General features: G+C 35.2%; 1 protein-coding gene and 1 long non-coding RNA gene across 15 annotated transcripts in view; one reads left to right on the top strand and one right to left on the bottom strand.

The window, feature by feature from the left end:
• Nucleotides 1-24,628, top strand: part of CCDC88A (coiled-coil and HOOK domain protein 88A) — a 139,706-nt gene that overhangs the window by 60,106 nt on the left and 54,972 nt on the right. For all 13 annotated transcript variants that reach the window (XM_077915436.1, XM_077915435.1, XM_077915438.1 and 10 more), the window contains exons 8-13: nt 1,958-2,130; nt 13,990-14,071; nt 16,459-16,617; nt 18,465-18,611; nt 19,562-19,706; nt 23,214-23,398. In XM_077915436.1, coding sequence (XP_077771562.1) covers nt 1,958-2,130; nt 13,990-14,071; nt 16,459-16,617; nt 18,465-18,611; nt 19,562-19,706; nt 23,214-23,398 — 891 coding nt within the window. The remainder of the gene's footprint in view (nt 1-1,957; nt 2,131-13,989; nt 14,072-16,458; nt 16,618-18,464; nt 18,612-19,561; nt 19,707-23,213; nt 23,399-24,628) is intronic.
• LOC144324165 (uncharacterized) lies at nt 3,441-23,394 on the bottom strand. Of its 2 annotated transcripts, none has more exons than XR_013389575.1 (3): nt 23,189-23,394; nt 17,295-17,401; nt 3,441-3,566 (listed from the first exon to the last, which is right to left on the bottom strand). It is a non-coding gene; the product is annotated as an uncharacterized LOC144324165 (long non-coding RNA). The 2 variants fall into 2 exon arrangements; XR_013389574.1 differs by lacking the exon at nt 3,441-3,566 and adding an exon at nt 15,814-16,088.

Genomic DNA, 24,628 nt, shown 5'->3' with positions numbered 1-24,628 from the left:
GTTTAAAATAGTCATTGTAGAGAAATTTGTCAAGAAATCAACAAAGTTTTCAATTAAAGAATTGATGGGCAATGAAAAGAGCTTAACTGAAAATAGATGGCAAGATATGTTGTAGGACTGTATATTTCTTGGACAAGGAATAAAAAAGAAATGATGGTAAGGAAAATGACATAGTATTTGAGTCAAAGACTCAAACACTTTTGTTTTTCCCCAAAATAAGGATGACAGTTAAGCATTTAATTGTAGTTTCAGGCTGAGTAGGAACTCTAGAGTAGCCAGGAATAATCTGGACAGAAAGGAGGAGTTGAGTGATTAAAGGTTCAGGCATAGGTATGGTGCCATTGGAGTAATGCTAGTAATGGAGTCATGGCACAGAGAGGAATGATTCCTTCACTGGAAGAGTCTGTATTGAGTGGAGTTGCAAAGAGAAAAGGCCCTGAGAAGTCGTGTTCTATAGTTCATCCATAGGGATACTGGGATTTGCAAAAGCAGTAGTTGGACAGACTTTGATTAGGTGCTGAAATATATTCCAAGAAAAAGAAATGAATTCTGATGGGTGGTTTAAAAAAACAAAAAAGAAAAGAAGGATAAAAGTAATGATTTAGTGAGGACGTTATAAGACTTGGTGATAAGAAAGCAAAATGGTGATTTCATGGTCCTGAGGTAGTTACTCCTGCCTGGAGTAATACAGTTGAAATTACTCCCCAAGACAATATCTCTCTGCCTCAGAAGTTTGAAAGAAAAGCTGAGAAATTGGTTTAGAATAAGAGAATTTTCCAATTAAAGGAAAATTGGAAGAATGGAGGAATATGATAGAGTGAGGTAAATAGAATTAAGTAGCCCTTGAAGTTCAGAATTGGGGAAAGTAGAATGAGATTTGTATCCCATGGAGAGACTAGAGAAAGAAATAATGGAACTGTTGAGATGAGATGCAGATTATAATTAGTATTGTAAGAAAGAGAATATAGGATATGGAGTCAAGAGACTGGCCCTGGAGTCTTAGCATTGCTGTAACTAGTTTTGTGATTGTTGAAAAATCAGTCTCTGCCTTAGTAACATTACTTGCAGAATTAAGCGATTGAACTGAATCTCTGAGATTCTCTTGGGTCCCTCTGAGATCCCTGTTTACAGTTCTAGAGCAATATTGTCTAATTCTACAGTGATGGCGAAATTGTATTTCTGTGCTGTCCAATATAGTAACCACTACCTACATGTGGCTGTTATAAGTTTAAAATGTGACTAGTGTGAGGAAGGACTTGTATTTTTAACTTTTAAAATTTATAATTAAATAGCCCCTTGTGCTACTGGCTATCATATTGGACAGCATAGTTGTAGACATATTGCTCTAAAATAAAGAACTATTGTAGTTTTTTTATAGGTTGATTTCTTTCCTGTGTCAACAGGTCTTATACCTTTCAATCTATATCTTGTATCTTTCTAGTTGCTATCTAGTTGCTCTCTAGTGTAGTTCTTTTTTTTTTTTTTAAGTGTAGTTCTTTTACCATAATTGATTTCCTTTATTAAGAAATTTAGGAAGAGTAAAAGGTATTAATTCATTGTTCTCATGTTATTTAGTAAATAGCTAATCCATAACTGTTGTATGAAACTTTTTAAAAAGAGAGCTAAGTATCACAAAGTTTTTTTTTTTTTTAAAGATTTTATTTATTTATTCATGAGAGACACAGAGAGAGAGGCAGAGACATAGGCCAAGGGAGAGGCAGGCTCCTTGCAGGTAGCCCAGTGTGGGACTTGATCCTAGACCCTGGGATCATGCCTTGAGGTGAAGGCGACGCTAACCCGCTGAGCCATCCAGGTGTCCTACACAAAGTTATTTTTGACTAATGAATTGTTTTTGATATTATAAGATAGTACTTAGACTTAATGAATAATGTTGATGTGCTTAGTTCTCTGATATGTAGAATACTAACAGTGATTCTTTATTTCTATATTTCCTTAGACAATCGTAGAACTCTCTGAAGAAAGAGATGGTCTTCATTTTTTACCCCATGCCTCTTCATCTGCACAGTCACCCTGTGGTTCTCCAGGCATGAAGCGAACAGAAAGTCGACAACATTTGTCAGTGGAACTGGCAGATGCTAAGGCAAAGATAAGAAGGCTTAGGCAGGAATTGTAAGTTGGTGATTCTCAAGGCTTATTGAATTTACATGGTTGCAAAGATGACCTAAAAATGTTTTTCAGCTTATGGAATATATATCAGTTGTTCCAACTGCTAGCTTGTGTCAGAATACTAGAAAAAAGTATTTGTCAAAATGAGAAAAATAAGGAGACTGGCATAAAGTTTTCCTAATCTTAAACCTTACCAATTTAAAGGTTGTCCTTTATTTTGAATTTATGTCCTTCCTGCCTTTCTTATATTAAAATGATCTTTCTTGTATAAAATATATTGTTCTTCCTTGGCAAATTTTTTAAATTTAATTTTTATATTCTTTGAAATCCACAATACTGGCAACCACGGGTACAGATCAGTTAAGTTTAGCTCTTTTAAAATTAATGTTATAAAAGACTGAATTTTTGGCATACAGTATTACAAAAAAATAATTTTGTGTATTCTGTATTGAGTAATTGAAATGCCTGAGTCATGTATTTCGACACGGTAAGTATTCAGATTGGTTAGTGCTGATGAATTTATATTTATTTAACTTTCAAAGAACATTTGAGAAAAGTCAGTGTAAATATCATATAAGCATTCCTTGGTGAATTACATGTAAAGACATAATGAGTCTCTGCTGGAGTTTTTTTTTTATTTTGTACTTCAAAAAGAACAAAGGATTTTTATGCGTGGGACTTTTTTTCTTTTTGGTTTGTTTTGCTGGGATTTGGGCTTCAGAGTATAGTGTTAAAATTTAAAGCCACAATGTAACAATTAAGTTTATTTACTGATTATTTAAAGCAGTTAGTTTAAGAAAGTGATTGAATATGCAAGGTAGAAAAAATATACGGTCTATAGGAAAATTTGAAAACAAAAAAAAATACAGCTTTCATTGTGGATGTCTGCACTATTATGTATCTATTGAAGTGAACACGCCCAGGATATTCTATAAACAGCTGCACCAGGAAAATTAGGGAAGAGATTGCTGTTATTAGTTTGACTGGCAGTTAATGGATAGCCTAAACAGTGAACACTAGTTCGTGCCATATAATTTAGCACAATCTTCTCTAGTCTTTAGATAAAGCATGCAATTAGAACTGCAGTGATGGTTGTGAATTCATTTAACATTTTGCACTATATTACAATTTGATTTTTAAATGAAATTTACTTGGGCATGGAATGTATTAAAATCCTAAACAACTTAGATTGATAAAATTGGTTTCTCATGCTGACTAGAAAATTTAAATGATTATTAATGAATAAATAAAGATGCCAGATACAGCAAGTATTCCCAATAAGTATCATTTCATCAAAAATCATCTTTTTGTCCTTTGAAAATGTGTTCCTTCATGGATTTCTTTTATTAATGTTTAAGTCTTTTTGTTGGGACAGATCTTTCCAAAATAATGAAGTGTGGAAATCATGGTGGATTAAAATAGTTCAGGTTGCCTGGTACCTAATGGAAATAAATAATTACAATGAGAACATGCAAGTCAACTAATATCATACTTACAGGTGATATGTTATAATACGATTGCTTTTGTTTTATTAACAGAGAGTAGAAATACGATTTGCAATTTTTTTTCTTTCTAAATTTTTATTTAAATTCTAGTTAACATATAGTGTAATATTGGTTTCAAGAGTAGAATTTAGTGATTCATCACTTAAACACAACACCAGTGCTCATCACAGCAAGTGCCTTCCTTAATACCTGTCACCCATATAACCCATCCCCACCTACCTCCCTTCCGGTAATCCTCAGTTTGTTCTCTATCATCTCGGATGGTTTGCTTCCCTCTCTTTTTTTTCCTTCCCATATGTGCATCTGTTTTGTTTCTTACACATAGGAGTGAAATCCTATGGTATTTTTCTTTCTCTGATGGACTGATTTCACTTAGCATAATACACTCTAGCTCCATCCACGTCATCGCAAATGGTGAGATTCTTTGTGATGGCTGAGTAATACTCCAGTGATAAATATATACATCACATTTTTATCCATTCATCATGGATGGACATTCGGGCTCTTTCCATAGTTTGGCTATTTTTGTTTTGTTTTGTTTTTTAAAGATTTTATTTATTTATTCATGAGAGACAGAGAGAGAGAGAGAGAGAGGCAGAGGCAGAAGCAAGCTCCATGCTGGGAGCCTGATGCAGGACTCAATCCCGGGACTCCAGGATTATGCCCTGGGCCGAAGGCAGGCGCTAAACCGCTGAGCCACCCAGGGATCCCCCTTTTGTTTTTTAAAAGATTTGATTTATTTAGTTGACAGAGAGAAAGCACAAGCAGAGAGAGGAGTAGAGGGAGATGAAGAGGTAGGATCCACTGAGCAGGGAGCCCAATGTGGGGCTCAGTTCCAGGACCCCGTGGTCATGACCTGAGTTGAAGGCAGACACTTAACCAACTGAACCACCCAGGCACACCCATAGTTTGGCTATTATTGATAATACTGCTGTAAATATCAGGGTTCATTTATCCCTTTGAATTGTATTTTTGTATCCTTTGGGTAAATACCTAGCAATATAATTGCTGGGTTATAGGGTAGTTCTATTTTTAACTTTTTGAGGAACCTCCAAACTGTTTTCCAGAGTGGCTACACGAGTTTGCATTCTCACCTAATTTGCAATTTGGATGGAAGGATTAGTTTCTTCTAAATTTCACTTTTATGCAGTAGTTAGTACACTATCAGGCTCCCCTTTGTAATTCTCTCTGCCTCCATGGATCCTATATTTTCAACATTTTTCTCCCATACAAATTATTAATTCTTTTTTTTAATTTATTTTTTATTGGTGTTCAATTTACCAACATACAGAATAACCCCAAGTGCCCGTCACCCATTCACTCCCACCCCCCGCCCTCCTCCCCTTCTACCACCCCTACTTCGTTTCCCAGAGTTAGCAGTCTTTACGTTCTGTCTCCCTTTCTGATATTTCCCACACATTTCTTCTCCCTTCCCTTATATTCCCTTTCACTATTATTTATATTCCCCAAATGAATGAGAACATATAATGTTTGTCCTTCTCCGACTGACTGACTTCACTCAGCATAATACCCTCCAGTTCCATCCATGTCGAAGCAAATGGTGGGTATTTGTCGTTTCTAATAGCTGAGTAATATTCCATTGTATACATAAACCACATCTTCTTTATCCACTCATCTTTCGATGGACACCGAGGCTCCTTCCATAGTTTGGCTATTGTGGCCATTGCTGCTATAAACATCGGGGTGCAGGTGTCCCTGCGTTTCATTGCATCTGTATCTTTGGGGTAAATCCCCAACAGGGCAGCGCTATTTTTAACTCTTTGAGGAACCTCCACACAGTTTTCCAGAGTGGCTGCACCAGTTCACATTCCCACCAACAGTGTAAGAGGGTTCCCTTTTCTCTGCATCCTCTCCAACATTTGTGGTTTCCTGCCTTGTTAATTTTCCCCATTCTCACTGGTGTGAGGTGGTATCACATTGTGGTTTTGATTTGTATTTCCCGGATGACAAGTGATGCAGAGCATTTTCTCATGTGCATGTTGGCCATGTCTATGTCTTCCTCTGTGAGATTTCTCTTCATGTCTTTTGCCTATTTCATGATTGGAGTGTTTGTTTCTTTGGTGTTGAGTTTAATAAGTTCTTTATAGATCTTGGAAACTAGCCCTTTATCTGATATGTCATTTGCAAATATCTTCTCCCATTCTGTAGGTTGTCTTTTAGTTTTGTTGACTGTATCCTTTGCTGTGCAAAAGCTTCTTATCTTGATGAAGTCCCAATAGTTCATTTTTGCTTTTGTTTCTTTTGCCTTCGTGGATGTATCTTGCAAGAAGTTACTGTTGCCGAGTTCAAAAAGGGTTTTGCCTGTGTTCTTCTCTAGGATTTTGATGGAATCTTGTCTCACATTTAGATCTTTCATCCATTTTGAGTTTATCTTTGTGTATGGTGCAAGAGAGTGGTCTAGTTTCATTCTTCTGCAGTGGATGTCCAATTTTCCCAGCACCATTTATTGAAGAGACTGTCTTTCTTCCAATGGATAGTCTTTCCTCCTTTATCGAATATTAGTTGACCATAAAGATCAGGGTCCACTTCTGGGTTCTCTATTCTGTTCCATTGATCTATGTGTCTGTTTTTGTGCCAGGACCACACTGTCTTGATGACCACAGCTTTGTAGTACAACCTGAAATCCGGCATTGTGATGCCCCCAGATATGGTTTTCTTTAAAATTCCCCTGGCTATTCGGGGTCTTTTCTGATTCCACACAAATCTTAAAATAATTTGTTCTAACTCTCTGAAGAAAGACCATGGTATTTTGATAGGGATTGCATTAAACGTGTATATTGCCCTGGATAACATTGACATTTTCACAATATTAATTCTGCCAATCCATGAGCATGGAATATTTTTCCATCTCTTTGTGTCTTCCTCAATTTCTTTCAGAAGTGTTCTATAGTTTTTAGGGTATAGATCCTTTACATTTTTGGTTAGGTTTATTCCTAGGTATCTGATGCTTTTGGGTGCAATTGTAAATGGGATTGACTCCTTAATTTCTCTTTCTTCAGTCTCATTGTTAGTGTATAGAAATGCCACTGATTTCTGGGCATTGATTTTGTATCCTGCCACACACCGAATTGCTGTATGAGTTCTAGCAATCTTGGGGTGGAGACTTTTGGGTTTTCTATGTAGAGTATCATGTCATCGGCGAAGAGGGAGAGTTTGACTTCTTCTTTGCCAATTTAAATGCCTTTAATGTCTTTTTGTTGTCTGATTGCTGAGGCTCGGACTTCCAGTGCTATGTTAAATAGCAGTGGTGAGAGTGGACATCCCTGTCTTGTTCCTGATCTTAGGGGAAAGGCTCCCAGTGCTTCCCCATTGAGAATGATATTTGCGGTGGGCTTTTCGTAGATGGCTTTTAAGATGTTGAGGAATGTTCCCTCTATCCCTACACTCTGAAGAGTTTTGATCAGGAATGGATGCTGTATTTTGTCAAATGCTTTCTCTGCATCTAATGAGAGGATCATATGGTTCTTGGTTTTTCTCTTGCTGATATGATGAATCACATTGATTGTTTTACGAGTGTTGAACCAGCCTTGTGTCCCAGGGATAAATCCTACTTGGTCATGGTGAATAATTTTCTCAATGTACTGTTGGATCCTATTGGCCAGTATCTTGTTGAGAATTTTGCATCCATGTTCATCAGGGATATTGGTCTGTAATTCTCCTTTTTGGTTGGGTCTTTGTCTGGTTTTGGAATTAAGGTGATGCTGGCCTCATAGAACGAATTTGGAAGTACTCCATCTCTTTCTATCTTTCCAAACAGCTTTAGGAGAATAGGTATGGTTTCTTCTTTAAACGTTTGATAGAATTCCCCTGGGAAGCCATCTGGCCCTGGACTCTTGTGTCTTGGGAGGTTTTTGATGACTGCTTCAATTTCCTCCCTGGTTATTGGCCTGTTCAGGTTTTCTATTTCTTCCTGTTCCAGTTTTGGTAGTTTGTGGCTTTCCAGGAATGCGTCCATTTCTTCTAGATTGCCTAATTTATTGGCGTATAGCTGTTCATAATATGTTTTTAAAATCGTTTGTATTTCCTTGGTGTTGGTAGTGATCTCTCCTTTCTCATTCATGATTTTATTAATTTGAGTCTTCTCTCTATTCTTTTTAATAAGGCTGGCTAATGGCTTATCTATCTTATTAATTCTTTCAAAGAACCAACTCCTGGTTGTTTCTACTTTTCGACTACTATGAATAATACTCTTATGAACATTGCTGTGCACATTTTTGTATGGACATAGGTTTTTAGTTTTCTTGGGTATATACTGAGGAGTGGAAATCCTGGTTCCTGTTGTAGCACTATGTTTAACCTTTTGAATAATTGTCAAACAAGTTGGCTGCACCTTTTTACATTCCCACCGGCAATGTGTGAGGGCTTCAGTTTCTCCATATCATCACCAATACTTATTACTGTATACCCTTTTGATTATAGGCATTCTAGTGGGTGTGAAGGGCTATCTCATTGTGGTTTCAACTTGCATTTCCCTAACGACTAGTAACGTTGAGAACATCTTGTCATATGCTGTTGACTGTTTTTGTATATCTTCTTTGGAGAAAGGTCTATTCAGATCCTTTGCCCATTTTAAAATTGAAGTGTGAGATAAACATTTAAACAGATTAAGTGATATAATGTGAAATTAGAAGTCAGTATAGCCTGCAGCTAAACTCAAAGGAGTTTTGGTCATTTCTGACTTGGAAGAAAAAAGGGAAATGGTGTCAGGAAGATTTCATAGAGATAGTTACCTTTCCAGCTGATGTTAGGCATTTACTAGGTTGAAAGGGCTCAATTGGATATTCTAAGCAGAAGGAACTGCAACAAGTTCAGTAGGCTGTATGCACAAGCATCACAAGAAATGAAGTTGAAAATGATGGTGTGGATACATGCAAGGTCTTATATGCAGTGCTCAAAAGTTTGTACTTTAAACAGTGGGAACCAATTGAAGATACTTTGAATAGGAGAATAACAAATCCATTTTATGTTTTAATGAAGAGATGCTAGCCCTAGTGGTTGACTCTTGGTGAATGGTCACATTGAAAAAATAAATTCTGATGACAGTGCGAAGGTAGTTTGAAGGACAGTCCACACAAGAAGTGGTGTGGACCTGATTTAAGGTTTATAAAAATGAGGTTGGAGAAGAAGTAAGGGAGAAGGCAGGGTCTTGGGTAAATTTCCTAGTTTTTTATAATCAGTGTCTATTTAGATGATGATACCATTCACTCCAACAGGGAATATAAAAGAAATGAGTAATATTAAAGTAAGAAACAAGTTTAGTTTTTGACATTTAATTTGAGATACCTTTGAGATATCTCTATGGAGATAATCGTTGAATAATTGACTGTCTAGTCCATTGTGTGGAATAGAGATTTGGGATCATTAGTGTACTGATGCAGAATAATAACAGCATATAAATAGTATTTGAAATCTTGGAAGTGAACGAGAACATAAAGAATGAAAAGGATGTAACCTAAAGAATACAAACATTTAAAAAGGTGTTAAAGTTAAGAGCAGGCTTCACCGCTTATTAGCTATGTTGCTCAGTTTCTTTATACATAAAATGAGAGTTATGCTAATATATACTCTAGAAAGATACAGCAGATGATCCAAGGGCATGAGATTTGGAGGCATTCGCCTGAATATGAATCCTGGCTCAATAACTGAGTGACTTGACTTAACTGAGTGACTATTGCCAAGTTACTGAATCTCTCTAAGGCTCTTGGCTTGCTAGCCCATTGAGTAGAAATAACAAGTGTGCCTACTGTAGTGTTGTAATGTGAGGCAAGTATCTAAAGTGAACAGTGTCTAATATATAAGTGCTCAAATAAATATAAGCTACCATCATTGCTACTCTTTCTTTAGAGGTTCTTGTGGGAACTAAGTGCTTGGCAGAGTATAAAGTGCTTAGCAAATATGCCTACCACAGATTTTAAGAGCTTGATAATTGTTAGCCAAAAGATGGGCACAAAACATGAAATCAGCAAAAGGGTCAGAGAATTATCTGTAGAGGGAGAGTAGAAGAACTTCCATGAAGTCAAAGGAGACAGAGTGTCAAGAAGAAATGAGGTAATCATTTCAAATTCTTCAAAAGGTCCAAAAATAAGCCATTGGGTTCATTAGTAAGGAGGTAATTGACTCTATGAAAAACAGTATTAATAGGGAAGTGTGGATGGAAGCCTTATTGTTATGGATAGAATGGTCAAATGGAGGTAAAAAGGAATTATTTATTAATGAGACTGGAACTCATGGATAACTTTTCTGCAAAAATTATAATATTAATATAATATATATTAATTATAATAATATAATTAATAATAATATATAATTATTAAACTCATACTTTGCATACACCAAAGTGAACTTCAGGTGGATTAAAGAAGTAAATGTAAAAAATAAAATAATGACAAAAAACCAGGAAGAAATAAATGAGTAGGTATTTTTTTCTCTAGATGGGGAAAAACTTTGCACAAAAGCCAAAGAAGTATTTATAAAAGAAATGGTTCCTCTATTTGTACAAAAGATGTTAAATATGTTAACATCCAGAAAAAATAAAAGCATTTCAATATTCTTCAAAATCTTAACCATATAATTTTCATATGACTTAGTATTTCCTCATCTAGATACATCCCTCCAAAATTGAAACAGATTCAAAAGAGATAACCTGTATGCATTGTTCATTGCAATATTACTCCTGATAGCCAAAAGGTGGAAACAACCTAAGTGTCCATGAACAGGTTGTTAAATAAAATGTGCTGTAAGTATACAATGGAATATTCTCCAGCCATAAAAATAATGAAATTCTAATACCTGCTCTAACATGAGTGAGCCCTGAAAATAATTTACTAAATGAGATAAGCCAGATACAAAGGACACATATTTTATGATTCCACTTAAATTTTAAAAGCAAATTCAGAGATTAGTAGATTAGAGTTAGGAGCTGGTTGTACAGTGGAATCCGAGAGTTACTACTTAATGAAGACAGAATTTCAGTTTGGGATGATGAAAAAGATTTGGGAATAGATAGTAGTGATAGTTTAAAAACCTTGTAATTTGCTACTAAAATGTCACTTAAAATGATTAAAATTGCAGTTTTTTGTTAAACATATGTTACCATAATAAAAAATAAAATTCGTTTTAAATTTTTTAAAAAAGCACTCCACAATCTATCTAGAAATATTTATAAGAAATGTCTTATAAATCATAAAGGTAATAACTTTTTAAAAAGTTTTTATTTAAATTCCATTTAGTTGACATACAGTGTTATATGAGTTTCAGATGTACAGTATAGTAATTTAACACTTCCATACATCACCTGGTGCTCATCACACAAAGTGCACTCCTTAATCCCCATCACCTATTTTATCCATTCCCTTACCCACATCCCCTCTAGTAACAGTTGATTTGCCTTTCTTTTTTCCCCCCTTGCTCATTTGTTTTGTTGCTTAAATTCCACTTAGTATAATACTCTCTAACTTCATTCATGTCCTTGCAAATGGCAAGACTTCATTCTTTTTTATAGCTGAGCAGTACTCCATGATACACCAACACATGCCACATCCTCTTTATCCATTCATCAGTCGATGAACATTTGGGCTGTTTCCATAGTTTGGTTTTTGTAGATAATGCCGCTCTAAACGTTGGGGTGCATGTATCCCTTTGAATTAGTATTTTTGTATTCCTTGAGTAAATACCTAGTAGTATAATTGCTGGGTTATAGGGTGTTTCTATCTTTGACTTTTTGAGGAAATTCCATGCTATCTTCCAAAGTTTGCATTCCCACCAGCAGTGCAAAAGGGTTCCCCTTTCTCCACATCCTTGCCAACACCTGTTGTTTCTTGTGCTTTTGATTTTAGCCATTCTGACAGGTGTAAGGTGATATCTCCTTGTAGTTTGGATTTGTTTTCCCTGATCATGAGTGATGTTGAGCATCTTTTCCTGTGTCTGTTGGCCATCTGGATGTCTTCTTTGGAAAAATGTCTATTCATGTCTTCTGTCTGTTGTTTAATTGGATTATTCATGTTTGGTGTTTTGTCTGATTGCTGTGGCTAGGACTTCCAGTACTGTGTTGAATAACAGTGGTGAGAGTAGACATCCCTGAGTTGTTCCTGTTTTCCCCACTGAGCATGATGTTCACTGGGTTTTTCATATAAGGTCTTTATTTTTTTTTTTTTTAATTTTTTTAAATTTATTTATGATAGTCACACACACAGAGAGAGAGAGAGAGAGAGAGAGAGAGGCAGAGACACAGGCAGAGGGAGAAGCAGGCTCCATGCACCGGGAGCCCGACGTGGGATTCGATCCCGGGTCTCCAGGATCGCGCCCTGGGCCAAAGGCAGGCGCCAAACCGCTGCGCCACCCAGGGATCCCATATAAGGTCTTTATTATGTTGGGGGTTGCAAGGAATAAGTCCCACGTGATTGTGTTGAATGATTCTTTTTTTGTATCATTGGATTTAGTTTGCAGGTATTTTTTTGAGAATTTTTCCATCCATGTTCATCAGGGATATTGGCCTGTAGTTCTGTTTTTTAGTGGATTCTTTATCTGGTTTTGGTATCAGGATAATGTTGGCCTCATAGAATGAATCTGTTTTTTGGAATAGTTTAAGAAGAACCGGTATTAACTCTTTTGTAAATGTTTGGTATATTTGCCTATGAAGCCATCTAGCCCTGGGCTTTTGTTTTTTTGTTTTTTGTTTTTTTTTAGTATTTTGATTATCAATTCAATCTTTGCTGGTTATCAGTCTGTTCAAGTATTCTATTTCTTCCTGTTTCAGTCTTAGTAGTTTATATATTTTTAGGAATTTACCCATTTCTTCCAGGTTCTTAGTATTCAAATAAATGCAAATTAGAATAACAACAGCATTTTTCAGTTATTAAATTGTTTCTCATATACACCCTTTTATCCTCTGCTGGTTGCATTATAAATTGCTAATGACCTTTCCGGAGGGCAGTTTGACAGTGTATATTAAGAACCTTTAAACATGTAACATACTTTTAGAAATCTGGCCTGACACAGGGTTTTTTGGTGGTGGGGGGCTGGGGTTGTTTTTTAAGTTAAAGTATACCCAGTGTGACGTTTGAACTCATGACCCTGAATTCAAGCATTGTGTGCTTTTTCAGCTTAGCCAGCCAGGTGCTCCTAAACATACAATTTTTTATGTATACTGAGGTTTATTACAGTGAAAAATGGAATTTACAAAGGGACTCTTTCTCCATTTAAAAATGTGTTTCTCAAAAATAAAAAATACAAGTATGATGCAATGTCAGCTATGAATTGTTTTATACAATGAACATTTACCTTTTTTTTTATTAAAGAACAGAAGGTGGGCAGCCCCGGTGGCGCAGCGGTTTAGCGCTGCCTGCAGCCCGGGGTGTGATCCTGGAGACCCAGGATCGAGTCCCACATCGGGCTCCCTGCATGGAGCCTGCTTCTCCCTCTGCCTGTGTCTCTGCCTCTCTCTTTGCTCTCTCTGAATGAATAAATAAATAAATCTTAAAAAAAAAAAAAAAAAAAGAACAGAAGGTGAATAAGTAGAGTTAGTGAATGGAAACTCAAGTTTGAGCAGGTTGGCTCTGAAACGGAGATAGAAAATGGGAGAAGTAAAGTACTGTAAGAGGAAAGAAAAGTGGGATCCCTGGGTGGTGCAGCGGTTTGGCGCCTGCCTTTGGCCCAGGGCGCGATCTTGGAGACCTGGGATCGAATCCCATGTCGGGCTCTCAGTGCATGGAGCCTGCTTCTCCCTCTGCCTATGTCTCTGCCTCTCTCTCTCTCTCTCTCTCTGTGACTATCATAAATAAATAAAAATTTTTAAAAAATCATTAAAAAAAAAGAGGAAAGAAAAGCATAGGAGAAATTTGATAGACTACAGGTGAAGAAACCAATAGGAATATAAAAGGTTTTATGTATCTGTGTAGCTGTGTATACTGTCCTTTAGGCCACTGCAAATGTTGAAACTGTGGAGAGATCCTTTTAAGACTCAGATCCAGATAGTAGTGCCTTGCTTAAAAACTCTCCCAAGTGTATTTGTCTTTGATGAGAGAAAAAGACAAAAAGGAGAGTGAGAGTGGGAGGTGGCAGGAAAAATGAAGAGAGAGAAACTACATTATGAACTGTGAGGACATCAGTCATTGAGGTTATTAGTCTTTGGGGAATTTTAAGGGGGATTCTGATTGTTGACATCTAATCATATGTGTTCCTAATACCCATTTCTTTGTAATTTTCCTCTGGGTTAGCATATGGCTAATAGGATTTTCAACTAGATATTCAGCGATGATAATACATTGATATTAATGCAGATAATGATCATGGTTTTCAAAAATAGTAAACTGATTATTTAAATAATTTTCTCATTTAGGGAAGAAAAGACTGAACAATTGTTGGACTGTAAACAAGAACTTGAACAAATGGAAATAGAACTAAAAAGGTTACAACAAGAGGTTTGTACCTGAAACTTTTATTATATGGGACCAATAAGTAATTGGAAATTGATTTTTCTGCTTATAATTTATAACCTTTACCTTAATGTTTTATGAGGTTACTGAAGCTTCTGTTAAAAAATGTTGGAGCCCAAACTGGAAATCAGTCTTTGGATTTTCCTTTTTCTGTGTCAGTGCTATTCAAACTGCTGAAATTCAAAAGAGTCTCTTAGGACTGGAATAATTCAGGTTTCTTTTTTTATGTATTTGGCTTCTGTGGGCGTGGAAGCTGGAACATCTCAACTGTAAACTGTGCTGCTTTATGTGTATCTCCCTAGGCCTCTGGTCTTAGATAGTACTTTACATTAGTATATAGATGACAGAATGCTTTTTAATTTTTTACTCTTCCTTTTAAATAAGATCAAAATTTTTACCTTTTAAAAATTACTTATATTTTACTAAAGTTGTGTGGTTTTTTTTCATCTTGAACCAAGATTGTTTAAGAATTCACTTTTTTTTAATGTTTGTGATGTTTCATTTTTATTTGAAGGTAGTGCATGACATCGTCTTTTACCCATAAATAATAAGGATTGTGGTGGCACTAGACTATTATTTCTTCTCCTTACTTCCCCTAACTTGCTGTTTTAAATGCAGGAGCCTAAACTAGAACCTTTCTAGAGGAATGAGACTGGGAATCCTAATCTTCATTTCTATATATGCTGTGGCTGCTATTATGCTGCTTCTTTGTAGCATGGTTTTTTTGTATGTGTACTCCCTGTAAAATAGTGGTTCTCAATCTTTTTGGTCTCAAGGCTTTTTTCTACTGTTAAAAATTAATGAGGGTTGTTTAATGTGGATTATATTTACTGTTATTTTCTATATTTGAAGTTAAAGCTTAGAATTTTAAAAATATTTATTTAAAAATAATACTCAACCTATTCCATGTTAACATAAAAACTATATGCTTTATAACCATTATTTTCCAAAAAAATTAAAAGAATGATATCTTTTATATTTTTGCATATCTCTTTTTTTAAATCATTTTTTTCAATCTCTTTAATGCCTGGTTTAATTAAGGACTACTAAGTTCTCATATGTTTTTACATATCTGTTTTTGAATCTATTATATCACATGCCACGTAGCCTCAAGAAAACTCCACTGCGCCCTCGTGAGAAATGAAAATAAAAAAACAAATAATCTTTTAGTATTATTACGAAAATGGTTTTGACCTCATGAACTGGGATGCACAGATGTCCCTGGGTCATACTTTGATAATTTGTTCTAAAGGATTATGAGAGAGCGTTTAAAGGCTGAATTTTTTTGTTTGTCTTAAATGTTATTAGGATAAGCACTAATCATATGCAATTAATCATTCACTTGAAAGTTTAGAAAAACTCAACAGGATTTTGGTATGTTATGACATATCTGGATAGAAACATAATTTCTCTAAAGTAACTAATGAGCAACTTTATTAATACAGTTTGCCTCTTCTGTGTTTTCACTATCCTGCATTTTAAAGTTAAATTTTGCACCTTAAATTAATTGCACATGATTATGTTAACTAGACATTAACCTATTTTTAAAAATCCTGAGTAGTTTTTATATTCTTAAGTAATGATCATTATTTTAGAATTTGTAAGCATGTTTGTATTTACATATAAACATATTTTAAAATAATTTACGTTCCTGATTTTTTAAAAAAGGCTTCATATATCTTCCCATTTTATTTCATTTATTTATTTTTAACAAGATTTAACTCATGTAATTTTTATTGTATAAAACTATGTGATAGCCACAGTTGGAGCCTGGGTCCTCTCCCCGGAGATTCTGGTATCGGTCTGTACAAAATGGTTAGTGAATTCCGGGTAGGGAAACTTGATGAACACGGCCTCTTCCCAGAGGTAGAGATGGGATAGCTATAGGTCTTAGAAATGGCCTCAGAAGTTGCATTGGTGAAGCTGCCCAGGTTGGCAGTGCAGCCCCTGGCCGAGGTATAGCAGTTGTCAGTACTGGCCATCATCAGTAGCTTTTTTATATCTGTCCATTTTAAAAAAAAACAGCTTAAATGAGATATAGATTACATACCGTAAAATTCACAATTTTACTTTTTGGTTTTTTTTTAGTTAATTGAGTTGTATAACCAGAGACTATCAATTTGAAAATAGAAAATAATATTTAAAATACTAGGTGTGCCTGGGTGGCTCATCTTTTGAGCATCTGCCTTCTGCTTAGGTCCTGATCCCAGGGTCCTGGGATTGAGCCGGGCATGGGACTCTGCTCAGCAAGGAGCCTGCTTCTCCTTCTCCTGCTGCCCCTCCTCCCTGCACACTCTCTCTCTTTCTCAAATAAATAAATAAATAAAACCTTTTTAAAAATATTTAAAATATTAATATTTATTTATATTTAGAACATGAATTTGCTTTCGGATGCTCGTTCTGCTAGAATGTACCGAGATGAATTAGACGCACTTCGAGAGAAAGCAATCAGAGTGGATAAGCTTGAAAGTGAAGTCAGCAGATATAAAGAAAGACTACATGATATTGAATTTTATAAGGCAAGAGTTGAGGTATGTTGCATAATTTAAGCTGTTCATAATTATTTTGTTTAAAAGTTAGGTTTTTCAACATGCACTTAAAAATGCATGTAGTGAGGGATCCCTGGGTGGCGCAGCGGTTTAGCGCCTGCCTTTGGCCCAGGGCGCGATCCTGGAGACCTGGGATCGAATCCCACGTCGGGCTCCCGGTGCATGGAGCCTGCTTCTCCCTCTGCCTATGTCTCTGCCTTTCTCTCTCTCTCTGTGTCACTATCATAAATAAATAAAAATTAAAAAAAAAAATTAAAAAAAAATGCATGTAGTGAAACTTAAGAAACTTTTGGGAATGCTGAACAAATTATAAATACTGAGGTGCTTATTTAATAGTAGATTAGCATATTGCTTATACTTGTAAAAAGGGATCTCTGGACATTATTAATTTTATGAAACTGTTTGGAGTTCTTTCATTCTTTTATTTAGCATTATAGGTGAGGAAGACTTGAAGTCCTTCCTTCATAGTCAAAATACATACTTCTTCTAATTTCAAACTTGTTTCTATAATAAAAGCAAAGCATGTTTCTGATCATTGATAAATTCTGAATACTAAACTAGGATTAATGAAGGCACTCTTTCCCCCTAATATGTGTGTGTGTTTGTGTGTGTGTGTGTGTGTGTGTGTGTGTGTGTGTGTAGAAAAGACAATTCCTTACTTAATGGTTACGCAGTTTGGTGTTGCAGGAGGTTGAGTTTGACTGCAAGGATTTGACAATCCTTGCTTCTACATTCTGTTTTTCTTTCTCAGTTAATTTCTTCATTTCTGCAAACAGAGGAGAGTTTCATCAGTTTCAGTATGGTGATAAGAAAGTAGTAGTATGGAAAATCAAGAAGTGAAAAGATTTTAAGACAAAGTAGTTAGAACATTTTAGCCTGAAAGTTACCAGAAAATAGGCCCAGTAGATAGCAAAGACAAGGTAGCTATTAATTCTTTACCATTTATTTAAATGTTATACATATGGAACTGTTAAGAGATCCTTATAAATGCCACTGTTTTAATATACTTTGTTTTGACTTTATAAACCACAGGCATATGGTTTAGCAAGACAGATTTGTGATACATCATTAAAACATATAGATTTTAAGCATTTTCTCAAGATGCTGATATGAAATATTTATTGATAGAGTCTTGGTTTATGATCTGTGTGAGTCTTAGCTCAAGTATTGGTATTTTACCAAAAACCCAACCCTTCACTTTCAAGTTATAGTTTAAGTAGAGAGAAATCTTTAAATCTATTTCAGGAAAGGGCAGCCCTGATGGCTTAGTGGTTTAGCGCCACCTTCAGCCCAGGGCGTGATCCTGGAGACCCACGATTGAGTCCCATGTCCAGCTCCCTGCATGGAGCCTGCTTCTCCAGAACTCTGGCTGTATCTCTGCTTTTCTGTGTGTGTCTCTCATGAATAAATAAATAAAATCTTTAAAAAAAAATCTATTTCAGGAAAAAAAGATTAGCCCTGATTCTATGAAGATTTGTGTCTTAAATAGCAGGAAGACTACTTCTACTTTGTTCCTTATTCGTGTGACTAAGAAATTTAAATATACCCTGACAATTTTATGTGAAATTATAGTAGTGTTACTCATCCTAGTATAAGTACTAAGTATTATGTTTGCATAATAGCTTAACTTCTGAAGGAAAAAGATGAAACCAGGAAAAACATCAACTGTATCTCTCTTATTCAGTAGCTTTCACTCTTGCATAAAGAACTTTTGATAAAGACAGCTTAATGTCTTATTTTACAATAAAGTTTTTTTTTGTCTTTAAGAGCTTTGAAAAATTAAGAGATTTTAACATATTTGTGATAAAGGCTATTTAAAATTTTTGTAGGAATTAAAAGAAGACAATCAAGTTTTATTAGAAACAAAAACCATGTTGGAAGATCAATTAGAAGGAACTAGAGCTCGTTCTGATAAATTGCATGAATTAGAAAAAGAGAATTTACAACTAAAGGCTAAACTGCATGATATGGAAATGGTAAGTACTGTAACGTTGATGTTGCATGGCCTCTAAGGAAATCTCTCAGATCATCTGATTTCCCCATGACAGTGATGACCATCTCCTGTGGCTTTAACAGAGAAGAGGTAGCTAAATAAATTAGATACTTCCGATTCTTTATAAAAACAGGAATAGTACAAATTTCTGTTTTTGTTACAGAATGGTATTCATTATTCATTTTGTCTTTTTTTGAAAAAAAAAAAAAAACCTCTTATTAGCTATTATGTAAGCATGCCTTTAAAATATAGAAATAAAACTATTTGCTAGGGGTGCCTGGGTGGTCAGTCAGTTCAGTGTCTGACTTTGGCTCAGGTCATGATCTGAGGATCCTGGGATTGAGTCCCCATGTCAGGCTCCTTGCTCAGCAGGGAGTCTACTTCTCTGTCTCCCTCTCCCCCTGCCCCTCCTTCTGCTCCTGCATGCTTGCTCTCTCTCTTTCAAAGAAATAAAATCTTTTGAAAAAATTTTTAAAAACCCTAGTTGCTAACATTTAGCATTGAGTCAAAAATCATTTACTCTATTACTAAATATATTGAAATACTTGAAGAGTTTTCAGTGTCTCTAAGGATTGATCACTTAAAAACGATATCAGACAGGGGTGCCTGGCAGACTCAGTCAGTGGAGCCTGTGAACTCTTGATTTTGGGGTTGTGAGTTTGAGCACCATTTTGAGTATAGAGATTACTTAAAAATAAAATCTTAAAAAATGGGATATGAGACTCCTGATCAAAATAGTGACCAGTATTAATAATTATAACTGATTATTGCCTACAAACTGAAAATTTTAAGGAACTCAGAATTTATCCTCATATTTTTTATCCTCATATTTTTCAATTTCTGATAAATAAAAGTTATAAAGTAATAGAATATTTAGCTTGAAATTGTACTCTTAGCTTTCATTTCTCTTCCTATTCCCTGATAATAAAAAAGGAACGTGATATGGATAGAAAAAAGATTGAAGAATTAATGGAAGAAAATATGACCTTGGAAATGGCACAGAAACAAAGTATGGATGAATCATTACATCTTGGCTGGGAGCTAGAACAAATATCCAGAACTAGCGAACTTTCTGAAGGTACTCCCAGTATGTTTTTGTTTACGTGAAGTTGTATTTATGCTTATGTTTTCTTTCTTTCTTTTTTTATGCTTATATTTTCTGATGTTTTTTACAAATTATTTATTTTCCCCTGCTGGAGATGTCTAGGAGGCCAGATATCTCCCTAGGTATGATTACACAGAGTAATATGTTCATTTCCATGTTCCGGGGTCTGGTCCTTATCTTTGCACATCTTATAACTCAACTTTATTAACACAGTAACAGATTTGATCAGTTGTTTAGGCACTGTTTTATATTAACATCTCAGGAAGCTGGGATGCTAGTTTATTAATTTCTTTAAGGAAAGAAAGCTATCCACTTGATAGAACAGAAAAGTCATATTAAGCTGGTCAGCCTGTTCTTTAACTATAGACAAACTTAAACGGGAAGGTATAACGTGGGAAGATTCTTAGGTCAGTATATAGCCATGTAAAGAAAGTTAATGATCTTCATGGCTACTTTCATCAATATATATACTCCATTTTAGCACTATACCTATCAACCAGTCCAGCCCAATTTTACCCTAGAGATAATGAAAGACCCCCAGATAAATTTTTAACTTTTGAGTCTTTTTTCCTTGTTTGGGTTATAGGTTTGAGTGTACTAATACTGATTTACTTTATTGAAGTTATGCCCATGTCCCATTTATTTCAATTAGATTAGTTCTATAATTCCTCAGTTACCCAGTGTTAGCTTATTTCACCCTCTTTATTCCTTTCCAGATACTTATTAAGCATCTACCATATGTAAAATACTATTCCACGCCCTGAGGATATAGTGGAGTGAGGTAGACATAGGTCTGAGAGAGCTTATAGTCTGGTGCTTACAGAATAATTACTTCTACACATGGCTTGTCATATTTATTATCGTTAGGCTTTTGATAAATTTACACGTGGGAACCTAATTCCAAATACTGGGACCCCATGTAAATTCACTACACAGTAAGTGATAAAACTCAGCCAGTGAATTTGCTGAGATGTGTTACTTAAAATATTTGTGGAACTTTTTAATTGTATTTTTTGTGAATTGAGTTATTAAGAAAATAATTCAGACTTAAATGTTTTCTACTACTAGTTAATGTTATACTGTTAAGAGTTTCTTCATCTGTTATGTGGGACCAATAATGGTATGTACCTTGTACATTATTGCCAAGATTGAATCATTACTACTTATGAAACCATTAATAAAATACCTGGTAAATGGTAGGCACTTGAATGTGTATTATTATTTTTATCATCATCATCATCATCATCATCATCATCCCAGTTTTGCAGTTCATCTTAGCTGGGATCATAGACCTGAATACTTGTTTTAATGTGGTGTGATGGTGGTGTTTTGTTTTGTTTTGTTTTAAATTATACAAGGGAATTACTTTCCAGAAAATTTGTAAAATGTGGAAAAATAAAAAAAGAAATTGGGGATCCCTTGGTGGCTCAGTGGTTTGGCCCCTGCTTTTGGCCCAGGGTGCAATCCTGGAGTTCCGGGATCGAGTCCCGCGTCAGGCTCCCGGCATGGAGCCTGCTTCTCCCTTCTGCCTGTGTCTCTGCCTCTCTCGATCTATCATGAATAAATAAATAAAATATTTTTAAAAAATAAAGAAGAAGAAATCAAAGTCACTAATAATTTCTGCAGTCACTTTTTACATTTCAAAACATGTGCTTCAAAATGTTTCTACACACAAATAGATGTTTTAGATATCAGATGAACATATACAATTCAGGTTCTTTTTACACCAAAGATGATAATGTAAGCAGTCTCCCATGTTGTTAAAAATGTGTTATAAGAGGGCATCTGGCTGGCTCAGTCAGTAGGACATGCAGCTCTTGATCTTGGGCCCCACATTGCGTGTAGAGATTACTTGAAAAAAATGTGTTGTACGCATCCTTTTAAATTCTTTATAGTCTAACCTGAAGCATCTTTGAAATATAGTCAGAGGGCAGCCTGGAAGGCTCAGCGGTTTAGTGCCGCCTTTAGCACAGGGCGTGATCCTGGAGATCCAGGATCGAGTCCCTCGTCAGGCTCCCTGCATAGAGCCTACTTCTCCCTCTGCCTGTGTCTCTGCCTCTCTCTGTCTCTCATGAATAAATAAATAAGATCTTTAAAAAAAATGCAGTCATAGTGTTGAAAGTATTACTAAGCTATCTTGACTATTGTAGTCTAATCTTGATTAATTGAAATGCATGACTACAGATCATGAAGTAAAGTTTTACTGAAGAAGGATTAGACAACTAATGGAATTTAAAAAGTCAGTGACTATTGTTTGTACCAGCTTTTAATTAAAGAATAATAGTACGCTAACTAGAACAAAAGCTAGAAATAAGAATGGAGGCTTTCTTTACTTACAGTCTGAGGAATATCTTACCATACCTAATTTTGAAAAGAACATATGCTTATATGCTTGTTAGCAATATCTTGCTTTATGTGTGTGTATTTGTGTGTTTCTCTACTTAATGATTGAAAATTTCTAACATACCAGAAATAGATGAACCTAGAATGCCTTCCCATACTTCTCCATTTCTCTTCCTGAAATCTCGGGTTTCAAAATGAATTCTACGTACCATATTTCATTTTAAATCCTAATTTCTATATCATCAGAATATTTAATGAATCTTCTATAGGATTATTAAAAATAATTTTTTGGCTTACATCATATGTAGAACTAGAAACTGAGTTTTCTTTAAAAAATGTAATTATGCTAAAATCTATTTAGAAATAAGATTTTTTTGGCAAAATGGCATACATGTTGCTTTTTACATTCAGGTTTAGCAGGGATTCTTCATTAGAGAAAGACCTTTTCAAGGTGACCAGTGTATACTGTCTCCTTTCTTAGAATCAGGATTAGGAAATTTGGAATTTGTTTCCCTTAGACTGACTTCCTTTAATTTTGAAGATGTGGCATAGGATAGGCTTTGTACTTTTTTTTTTTACACTTTATTTTTTTAAGATTTTATTTATTCATGAGAGACAGAGAGAGAGAGGCAGAGACACAGGCAGAGGGAGAAGCAGGCTCCATGCAGGGAGCCCGATGTGGGACTCGATCCTGGGTCTCCAGGATCAGGCCCTGGGCTGAATGAAGGCGGTGCTAAACCGCTGAGCCACCGGGGCTGCCCTAGGCTTTGTACTTCTTATGTGAATCACGGGGTACCTCTTGAGACTCACAGAATAACTATATTCTGTACAAGTAACCTAAGATTCACTGAGGTTAAAGAGACATTGTCAAGCAGTTTTTCGAGGAACTAGAACTGAAACTCTGTAGTCCATTTAGTCTAAATTTTGTACTTTTTTTTCCTCTAGAATGCTTATGGGTGCATTTAAAAATTCAAGATTTATCCATCTTTTATCTGTTTTTTTTCACTGTGCCTAACTTTGTATAACTATACATTTTTTATAAAGTTAGGACCAAGTGATATAGTGCATTTGCACTCATTGTTTTAAATAATAATGAGTAAATGTAGTTTTACCAATGACAGTATTTCATCATTATAGCACCGCAAAAATCCTTGGGCCATGAAGTGAATGAGTTAACATCAAGTAGGTTACTGAAGTTGGAGATGGAAAACCAGACTCTAACAAAAACTGTAGAAGAACTTCGGAGTACTATGGATTCTGCAGAAGGCAATGCTTCCAAAATCCTGAAAATTGAAAAAGAAAATCAAAGACTAAGTAAAAAGGTAAATAAAGACTCCACCGTTTTATATAAGTTAAAGAATATATGTAAAAGTATAAATAACCCTGTGATAGAACATATATTTTCTAGTTTTTAATGTACTCTCATTATTTTAACTTAGAGAAATTTTCAAACATACATAAAAGTGAAGTAAATGAACACCTATACTCATTCGGCCTCAACAGTTATTAACTAGAGCTAATCTTTTTACCCTTTGTGCTCTCCCCACAACCACTAGATGATTTTGAAGTAAATCCTAGACATGATATCATTTCACCAATAAATATCTCAGTATATATCTCTAAAAAGTGAGGAATTTTTTTAAAAACAAGAATAATGACATCACACTTCTAGTTTGGTTGGCATTTCACTTTCTCTAAATGTATTGGGATTTCCTTTTTTTTTTTTTTTTTTTACATTTTGTTCAAATCTGAATTAAAATAAGATCAGTACATTAAATCAACTGATGTCTGTTAAGTATTTTTTAGTGTAAGGTTTACTCTTTTTACCTAGTAATTTTTCTGTTCAAGAAACCAAGTCTTTTAATCTAGTTTTCCCACAGTGTAGATTTTGCTCACTGTATCCTTTTTTTGTCACTTCACAAGTTTTTTTGTTCCCAGTAGGTCATATTTTATCTGTAGACTTAATCAGGTTCAAATGGAGTTTTTAGTAAGAATATTGATAAGGAGTCTATTTCAGTCAGGAGGATGTACATATCTCATTGTCTTTCTTTTTGTCATGTTAGTTGTCATGGAAAAGGTTTGCTTAGATTCTTTAATTCAACAGAGGTTGCAAAGTCCTGATTCTGTTCTTGATTTGGTAGCTAGAATATTTCTGTAAGAAAAACTTTCTTTAAAAGCTTTTGGCTTAGAAAAACAACTGTTAGGTTGAGGAACTCTCAGGGAAAAAGCAGGGTGAACCTTTGATTCTTTCCCTTTATTTACCAGTTTCCTGGTAGTGAATTGGTTCTCTCATATCCTCTGAGATAATTAATGAGTGAGTTTTTTGTTTGTTTTAGTGTCTTTATGAACTCATGGATTTAAAAATGTTTGAAATGTTTTAATCTATTGCATTTGTTTTTCTTATGTCCTACCTCTCTAAGCTGCTTTCTGAATCCCTGTAACACAGTCTTAGTACCTCTTGTAAGCCTCTGTGCTTTTTCACATAATAGGCCTCTCTTAAACATTTCCTGTCCCATATCTGGAAACATCCATTTCTCTGGAAAGCCCTTCTT

Source organism: Canis aureus, chromosome 11, assembly GCF_053574225.1.
Source record: "Canis aureus isolate CA01 chromosome 11, VMU_Caureus_v.1.0, whole genome shotgun sequence".
In the NCBI taxonomy this organism is placed as follows: Eukaryota; Metazoa; Chordata; class Mammalia; order Carnivora; family Canidae; genus Canis; species Canis aureus.
The sequence above is the reverse complement of the archived record's forward strand: the minus strand, read 5'-3'. Positions and strand labels throughout refer to the sequence as shown.